Source organism: Chiloscyllium plagiosum, chromosome 18 (assembly GCF_004010195.1).
Source record: "Chiloscyllium plagiosum isolate BGI_BamShark_2017 chromosome 18, ASM401019v2, whole genome shotgun sequence".
In the NCBI taxonomy this organism is placed as follows: Eukaryota; Metazoa; Chordata; class Chondrichthyes; order Orectolobiformes; family Hemiscylliidae; genus Chiloscyllium; species Chiloscyllium plagiosum.
In genome coordinates, this window is record NC_057727.1 from 9166039 (window position 1) to 9175863 (window position 9825).

At 44.2% G+C, this 9825-nt stretch overlaps 1 protein-coding gene across 4 annotated transcripts in view; it reads right to left on the reverse strand.

The window, feature by feature from the left end:
• si:ch211-161c3.6 (high mobility group AT-hook 2b) overlaps positions 1-9825 on the reverse strand; it is a 222959-nt gene that overhangs the window by 140679 nt on the left and 72455 nt on the right. For all 4 annotated transcript variants that reach the window (XM_043707659.1, XM_043707656.1, XM_043707657.1 and 1 more), the window contains exons 3-4: positions 3317-3400; positions 260-310 (exon numbers count right to left, since the gene is read on the reverse strand). In XM_043707659.1, the coding sequence (XP_043563594.1) occupies positions 260-310; positions 3317-3400 (135 nt within the window). The remainder of the gene's footprint in view (positions 1-259; positions 311-3316; positions 3401-9825) is intronic.

The window sequence follows — 9825 nt, forward strand, 5'->3', positions numbered from 1 at the left end:
AGGACTTAGCTAGTTAAGAACAGCCTGCAATAAATCACTTTAGCAGACCTATGATGGGCCAAATTACCTCCCTCAGGCCTGCAACAAAACATGTACCTCCTTCTCACTGACTTTCCCATTATTGGCAGGGCGCTTGTAAATGAAAACATGGGGAGGGATATTGGAGAATCCAATACCATGGTCCCAGAGACCACTGAGAGAATTAAAGCTCTTTAACAGCAAGGAAGTAACTTTGTTCATCGTATTGTATGCCACTCACCCATTTTCTCGGTCTCCCTCTAGGCCGTTTCACTCTAGGTGGCTCTGCTTTCTGTAGATACAGATAATTAGACAACTTAATTAACAAGGGGTTCAATTACTCAAGCACATTCATGCATTTCAGAGTTGTGTTATGTCTCACGGTCAATATGTCAGTCAATAATAAAAGACGTGCTTGCAATAGCATCACTACATTGTATTGCGTATCCTGTGGGTATACAAATCTCATTCTCCATCTTACCCTGGATCACTAATACGCTATTGGGAAACATGCTCCTCTGTTACAACACAACAGCTTAATATTGGCCCAGCTACTTATATGCCTGAGGAATGTAAAACTTGGACATAATAGTTAGATGTAATAAATGTCTGTTAAGTTCTTCAATGCCACAATATCCATATCCAGTTTCTTACCTTATTGGATAATATATGCATTGCCACATCAATTAATTACACCCTGTTGGTGACAAACCAATTGCTCCCAATCATTGAATCCTATGAACTTATATCTGATGCCATTTTATTTGGTGAAATATGTAACGTTATCCAGCATTAACATCCATTGCAGGAAAACCCATGTTTTCTGTGCCATCTGCCTATCTGCCCTTCATGAGGATGTGTGTCTCCTCCATGAACTGATCCTTCCCACATTGTGGTTAATCCCTTTCCTACAATGAAAACAGAGTCCCTCTGAACTCAGTTCAAATGGCTCTCTGTTGAGCTCGGGTTTCTCACCAGTGCCGCAGTCACATACCAGCCCCTTCTCTGCTGGCATAGGTGCAGCCTGCTGGAAAAGGAGGAAATCACATCCAAATCAAGCCTGACGTGATTAGATTAGATTCCCTCCAGTGTGGAAACAGGCCCTTCAACCCAACAAGCCCACACCGACCCACCGATGAGCAACCCACCCAGAACCATTCCCCTACATTTACCCCTGCACCTAACACTACGGACAATTTAGCATGGCCTTGTCTCAATGAGAATCCAGTCCCAACCTTTTTTCATTTCAGATGTATTTGAGTAAATTTAATTATTTGATGTAACTGATTTTAAAATACCTGCTGTGGTTGGATTTGAACTCTCACCCTTGCAGATAATGAGGATTAATCATCCTGTATCATAGTCACCATGCTGCCATTTCATATTGTTATGCCACACCACCCCCTGTACCAGGGCACTAAGGCTCCAGTGTCACTGATGTGAAAACTTGGTGTATTGACTGTAAATTGTACACTGAAATCAGACAGTTTTAATTAAAAGTCTGCCCCTTTGAAGTCAATTTTTATTTTAGACATCGCTGTTGCCATGTTATTTATGCTGGTAAATTCAAATAACCATCCCATTCATTTTTAATGCAAATGAAAAGACTTTCAATTAACAGAAGCTGTCTAACCATGACGAAGGACAAGGTCTTGAACTCAACACAGAATTATGTCAGAAAACCCGTGTCTTTCTCTGATTATTACATTACTGTGGTTATTATTTTACCATGGGGCTCTGTCCTGTGAGGTTAAGGATCTTGCTTTCTTCAGAAATAGGGAGCCTTTGAGGTCTCCACGTTGACTTTTCCAAGTTTGTGAGGCGGTTTGTAAAAGTTAACCCAAATTGTTCACTGAGGCAGACAGCTCAAATTTCAGGGGATTGGAGTAAGTAAAAGATCAGGGGCTTTGGAGGATGAAGGGAAGTCTGATCAACAATTTGTTTCCCCACACACACACAAACAGTAAAAGAGTTGATGCCATACTTTACAAAGCTTGGACCATATAAATCAATTCAAGGTCCATTTAGACATGTCTGTGGATTGGGAAGATGGATGGGTGGGCTTGACTTCAATCAGGAAGAAACAAGCATTTGTTTTAATATGTTAGAGTTTCTTGAGCAATGGTTGGCACAAAGGGGCATTAGAACATAGAACAATACAGCGCAGAACAGGCCCTTCGGCCCTCAATGTTGTGCCGACCTGTGAACTATTCTCAGCTCGTCCCCTTACACTATCCCATCATCATCCATATGCTTATCCAAGGATTGTTTAAATCTCCCTAATGTGGCTGAGTTAACTATATTGACAGGCAGGGCATTGTTGGGGGTTTAGTGCCAAGGGAGGGCTGTACTATTGGAGGGTCAGTGCTGACCACCCTCACTATCCTGTTGAACTTGTGCGGTGAGGAAGGCATATGGCGTACTGGCTTTTATTGGTAGAGGAATTGAGTGCCGGAGTCCTGAGCTCCCTAATGTGGCTGAGTTAACTATATTGACAGGCAGGGCATTGTTGGAGGTTTAGTGCCAAGGGAGGGCTGTACTATTGGAGGGTCAGTGCTGATCACCCTCACTATCCTGTTAAACTTGTCATTGGAGGATGAGGACAGTTTTAAACACTCCAGGATTTAGTGATGGTTTGTCCTGACATTGTTGCATTGGCCTCCCCACCCTCCAGGCTTGGTCCAGGTGTCACCAAGAATTGAACATTGATCGCCAGAATACTGCAGTGGGCAAAACAAGAGAGGGATCATTGTGGGGAAATTAAAACACACAATTTATTGTTTTCTGCCAATACAGTTGTTAATTGTAAATATATCGCTGGATATTTGACTCATCAGGAGAAATGCAAGAATGCAAAATTTATCCTACAGGAACTGACTGGTTGGCAAGTCAATTCCAAATCACCAGGCATTACCTTGCAGGAAGCACCAGGCTCTCTAATCTTCTGGGTAACTCAAACATGTGCCTGGCTAGAGCACATTCCTTTTACTTGAAGAATATAGAGCCCAGCAAATGAATGCATATTGCTTCTAGCAAATGAAATTGAGCCACCTTACAAGCTCAACTGATTATAAACTGGTCATTAGCCTAGCTATTGGCGCATTCAGGATAGTTCAGCCAATGCTGTCCAAACACAGAATCACACAGAACTGAAATATGGGAGATGGAAAATTTGCTTTGTTGGCTCTGCAGAGCTGGGAGGTGCAGTAATAAGTACATCCACCCACTGGCTACCTGGAAATGAATTAAGGCTGTGTCTATTAAAATAAAAGTAAAAAACGCCTTTCCAAACAGGTACCTTTCGGACTGCTCGCGGTTCCTTGTTCTTGCTGCCTATCGGTCTTCCTCGAGGTCGTTTAGGAGTAGGAGGTCCAGTAGGTTCCTGAAGGAGAAATTACACGTGAGAGTTAACATTGACAAAGTTGAGCAGCTTTCAAAGGTGTGTATCCTTTGAAATAATATTCTACATATAAATTAATGAATGTATGTATATGTTGTGAGAGATTGATACATTTTTGATAGCAAGCAGTGACTGGTGAATTGGTATGAGAATGTGGTGCTGGAAAAGCACAGCAGGTCAGGTAGCATCTGAGATGCAGGAGAGTCAACGCTTCCGGCAAAAGCCCTTTATCAGGAAAGCCCTTCATCGGGCTTTTTGCCCAAAACATCAATTCTCCTGCTCCTTGGACGCTGCCCGACCTGCTGTGCTTTTCCAGCACCACACTCTCGCCTCTGATTTCCAGCATCTGCAGTCCTCGCACTCTCCTGGTACATAGGTATGTCAGTAACACACATCAGTATCCACTAATCCCACAGCAATTCTCAGTGCTACTGTCATAAATGTTTTGAAGAACTCATGGCAAAGAGAAAAGGTGTACGTTTTCTGCTCAGTGGATTGATGCACTGGATTGCGTGATTATTTTGTGCTCGAACAGAACTAATATATCAACGAGAAAGGATGAAAAATCTTTTGCTTGTAGTTAGGGATAGGAGAGTCAGTTTTTAAGCGGCATGTTGTGACTGAGGAAGTGCTACCTAAAAGGGTTGCTAGGGCAAAGAGATTTAGATAAATTCTTGAAGGGAGAAACGTTGTAGGTCTACGTGAGCTAGGCAAGGAAGTGGCGCTAAAACCAATTGCTCTCTTAAAGAATGATACAATCAGAGCAGAGTAGAGCGTAATGACTGGATGACATCTGGAGTAACAGGACCTTCCTCCCGTCACTCAACCCGAAACGTTAACTCTGATTTCTCTCTACAGATGCTGCCAGGCCTGCTGAGCTTTTCCTGCAATTTCTGTTTCTGCTTTTGGACAGACAGGAGTTGGTCATTCAGCCCCTTGAGCCTATCCCACCTCTCACCAAAGTCTGGACATCGACCCACCTTTGACCCAACTTCCTTTGACTCTATATCCGTTGTCAAACAAAACTGCAACAAAAAAGTCAAACAGAGCAAAGTACACATAATAAAATGTAATGAAATATTTTCCACCCACTTTTGTTTTTAACCATTCCTGCTCACTATGAAGACATCAAGTCTTAAACAAGCAAAACTTCCAATTAGTCAATCCAAACAAGAGCCCACTGAATGGGAGAATCAAGCCGTAATTGACAAGATGGAGGCAAATTGCCATAGATTTGCTCCTACAACGAAGTTTGACGCACCACAGTGTAAGAAACAGTGCATATGTTTCCAGTGTTAACCGTGGAACTATGTGCCAAGGGTGGGCCCTTGCTGGGTTCAACATAATTTCCAACTTCTGCAGGCCCCAACAAAGCTGGCTGCTGTTCTTGCTACTCCGATATGGAAAATATTCCATATCCCTATATCCCAGCGTTTAGACTCAAATGGAAATGTTTTTAAAGTTTGCCAGAATTCCTTTCACTCGGTCAGATTTATAGTGAGATCCAAGTACTAAAGATCATAATGCACTGGAACATTGGTCGGCCATTCAGTCCATTGACTCGGCTCTGCCATTCAATTCAATATGGCGGATCTGATAATCCTCAACTCCACTTACCTGCCATTTCCCCATAATCCTTGATTTCCTTACTGATTCAAATCTGCCTATCTCAGCCTTAAGCAGACTTAAGGACCCAGCCTCAAGCAGACATAAGGACCCAGCTTCACCAACCTTCTGTAGTAAAGAATTCTACAGATCCATAATCCTTACTGGAGACCTGCTAAACTCCCACTGGCATTCTCTCATGTTGAGTTGGCTCTGCTTCATGGATGGCTTGGTAGGATGCATTACGGTCTTCAGTGTTTGGATCTCACTATAAATCTGACCAAGTGAAAGGGATTCCGGCAAACATGTAAAACATTTCCATTTGAATTTTTGACAGTAGAAGGGAGAGATCAGAGCTTGTTGAGAGGTCACTGAGCCCCCACCTTAGCCTGTACAGGAAAACAACAGATACTGACCAAATATTGCACTACAGAAGCAACCATCCAAACATCCACAAATGAAACTGCATCAGAACGTTATTTCAATGTGCCGACACAATGAGCCAACAGACAGTGCACCACAGAGGAACTATGAACAGCAGAGGAAAATCACCTATATCGTGTATTCAAAAAGAATAGGTACCCAATGAACACAGTCCGCCGATCTCTCAACAACAAGCAGACAAAACGTGTCCAGAAACCCTAGCCACTCTCTACATCAAAGGCATCTCGGAAATGACTGCCAGACTACTCAGACCCCTTGGCATCATGGTAGCCCACAAACCCACTATCACACTAAAACAGCAGCTAATGAACTTGAAACACCCTGTACAGACAACAAGCAAAACTAATGTCATTTACAAAATACTGTGCAAGAACTGTAACAAACACTATATTCGACCAACAGGCAGAAAACTAGCCACCAGGATACATGAACATCAATTAGCCACAAAATGACATGACCCTCTCTCACTAGTATCCTTACACACAGATGAGGAAGGACACTACTTTGACTGGAACAACACATCCATCCTAGGACAAGCCAAACAGACACACACACAAGAATTCCTAGAAGCATGGCATTCCAACCGGAACTCTAGCAACAAACACATCGAGTTAGACGCCATCTACTACCCCCTGAGAAAAAGAACAGGAAATTACATCACCACATGAAATGACATCACCACAGGAAATGACATCACCAACCAAAAGAACCCCAAACATATAAATAGAAAGCAGGAATTATCAGCAATGCTTCGCTCGGAGGCCCACTGAAGATGTTACCTAGTAAGGTAAAGAAATGTCTGGAAATGAACCTTCCCGCCCAGCGAGCAAACCTACATCCAGAGGTAGTCAGAGGCTGGCATTCTGCAGCAAGGAATGTGCCTCCTGACTCCACAAAGCCTGAGTACCATCAAGAAGGCACAGGTTAAGAGTGTGATGGAATACTCTCCACTTAATGGTAAGGTCCGAGGGAGTGCTGCTGAACAAAGAGACCTTGGAGTGCAGGTTCATAGCTCCTTGAAAGTGGAGTCACAGGTAGATAGGATAGTGAAGAAGGCATTTGGTATGCTTTCCTTTATTGGTCAGAGTATTGAGTACAGGAGTTGGGAGGTCATGTTGCAACTGTACAGGACATTGGTCAGGCCACTTTTGGAATATTACGTGTAATTCTGGTCTCCTTCCTATCAGAAAGATGTTGTGAAACTTGAAAGGGTTCAGAAAAGATTTACAAGGGTGTTGCCAGGGTTGGAGGATTTGAGCTATAGGGAAAGGCTGAACAGGCTGGGGCTGTTTTCCCTGGAGCGTCGGAGGCTGAGGGGTGACCTTATAGAGGTTTACAAAATCATGAGGGGCATGGATAGGATAAATAGACAAGGTATTTTCCCTGGAGTGGGGGAGTCCAGAACAAGAGAGTATAGGTTTAGGGTGACAGGGGAAAGATATAGAAGTGACCTCAGGGGCAACGTTTTCACACAGAGGATGGGCGTGTACGGAATGAGCTGCCAGAAGAAGTGGTGGAGGCTGGTACAATTGCAACATTTAAAAGGCATTTGGATGGGTATATGAATAGGAAGGGTTTGGAGGGATATGGGCCGGGTGCTAATAGATGGGACTAGATGGGTTGGGATATCAGGTCTGCATGGACAAGTTGGACCGAAGGGTCTGTTTCCGTGCTGTAGATCTCTATGACCCTATGACTTGCCTGGATGGGTGCAGCTCCAACAAAAACTCAAGCAGCTCAGCACCGTCCAGGACAAAGCAAACCACTTGGCTGGTACCCTGCCACCACCACCTTAAACATTCAATCCCTCTGCCACTGACACACAGTGTAGACTGTCTACAAGATGCGTTGAAGCAACTCACCAACTCGACAGCATCTCTACTACCTCAACAGACAAGGACAGAAAAATTGCACAGGGACATCACCACCTGCAATTTCTCCTCCAAGCCACACACTATCCTGAATGGGAATATATAGCAATGCCTCCTCTGTTGTCGGGTCAAAGTCCTGGTACTCCCCTCCTAATGACACTGTCGATGTACCTACACTTCAACAAGTGCAGCTGTTTAAGGAAATGGATCACCATGGGCGGCACGGTGGCACAGTGGTTAGCACTGCTGCCTCGCAGCGCTCCCACAGTCCAAAGATGTGCAGGTCAGGTGAATTGGCCATGCTAAATTGCCCATAGTGTTAGGTAAGGGGTAAATGTAGGGGTATGGGTGGGTTACGCTTCGGCGGGTCGGTGTGGACTTGTTGGGCCGAAGGGCCTGTTTCCACACTGTAAAAAGTAATCTAAAAAGTAATCTAATCTAATTCATGATGGGTAGTAAATGCTGGCCAAGCCAGTGATACTCACATCCCAAGAACGAATGAAATTATACGTATAAGGGCCAACAGTTCACTGACTCTCCCTGTATATGTCCTGGCATAGTTGATATTCTGATCCCCATACAGCTCCTGCTTTTTTCCAAATGTGGGTGCTTCCCCTGCAGTATTATGTATGAGGCAGAGCGCATGCTGTTTTATAACAGTCAAGATTTAGGGAACCCTGAGGAAATATTGCAGGAGTCGATGGAACTTTGCGAGAAATGCATACACTGCATACCAGATTTTCAACATTTTACTCATTTGATCATGGAGGGTCTGGGCGGACATAATCTTCATGTGAAATTGGGCGACAAGGTGGGAAATAATTGGACTAAGGTCCATCGATAGAATTCAGTCCCCAGTTGAAGGGTAAACATAACTGCCTTAAATAACTGCACAGAGGCCCGTATCCTGTCAATGAGTCACTCTTTTTTCACATGTTCCGAGGACATGGGCTCTGGGCTGGCTGGTGAAGAGTTTCTGATGAAGAGCTCACGCTCATAATGTCGACTCTCCAGCTCCTCGGGTGCTGCCTGACCTGCTGTGCTTTTCCAGCGCTACACTCTTCGACTCTGATCTCCAGCATCTGCGACACCCACCCCCCTCACTTTCTCCTCGTCAGAGCCAGTCCCTCGGATCAGGAGGCTCTCTCAGACTCCTTTTTATTTTTTATTTCTTTTTTTAACCTCTGACACTCCTGCTTTTTTTTCGTTTTTGTTTCTCTCCCCCCCCACACTACCGCCTAATTGCGGTCGTGCTTATTTGATAATCCTGTTTATGTTTTTTCTTTCTTCTGCACAGACAGCCCTCCACTGGGGATCCCCACCACCCAGTAACCCTCCACTTCTTATTTTTCAGGATGTCGGACACTCCTGTTCTTTTTTTTGTCAGGACCTCTGGTAGCCCTGTTGTTTTTTTACCCCCCACAACACTGCTTAACTGTTTATATCTGTCAGCCAGGGCTCCCTGATGGGACTGGGTTAACAGCCCCAGTCAAGGATCTCAGTCAATGAGACCCTCCTGGCCCTCATTCCAATCACTACACTGCGCTTTTATTAAATGTAATTATACGATAAATTCGAATATGCACGTTCATTATGGTCTGTATCTGAGACAAACGGATATACTGTAATTACACTCTTCAACCAGGGGCGGTGCTGCAGCACTTCAATTCCACACAAGAGTGAGAATGAGAAGGGTTTGCAGAGTTTCCATTATACATGTGGACATAGAAATTTTACAATGGAAAAAGCTGACAGATGTAAGATTTTGAATACGTTATAAATCATTACTGTAGCCTTGAGTGAAAATAGCACCAGCCTCAAGATCAATGAGGTTCTCAGGTCCGAGCTGAGCGGTTATAGTCTGTAGATATTTGAAACAAACACTCACCAATGATCCTAAGTACGTGCAACTTTACAGATGTGCTAGTGCCCATCAATGACCTAATAGATGTAAAGTACTGTTTCTGTTCTGGCATTGTTCTAATTGCAACAGTTTCCACTCTCACTTTCTATTCCTGTGGTTAAGTTTGAACTATAAGCCCCTGCTCGTAAGCTTTGCAGTCGATAAAATGCCCATAAACATGGCTACTTTGAAAGACTGACTCACATCCATATGCATGTTTGAGCGATGGTAATGTCATGTCGTTTACAAAGTATAGGTGGCCCAACACGTGTTGCCGTTCAAGACAGACTGGAACAAGAAGGAGAGACTTGGTAGGATGGGCTGGGAACTGTCAAAGAGTTCGACAGCAGAGAAGAGGACACAAGAGTGTGGTGCTGGAATAGCACAGCCGGTCAGGCAGCATGCGAGGAGCAGGAGAATCAACGGTTCAGGCAAAAGCTCTTCATCAGGAATAAGGCTGGTGGCCCTAGGGGGCTGAGAGATTTAATGGGAGGAGGGTGGAGCTGGTGTGGAACGAAGCTGAGAGTGTGATGGGTAGACGAACGTGGGAGAAAGTGAGGACTGCTGATTCTGGAGATCAGAGC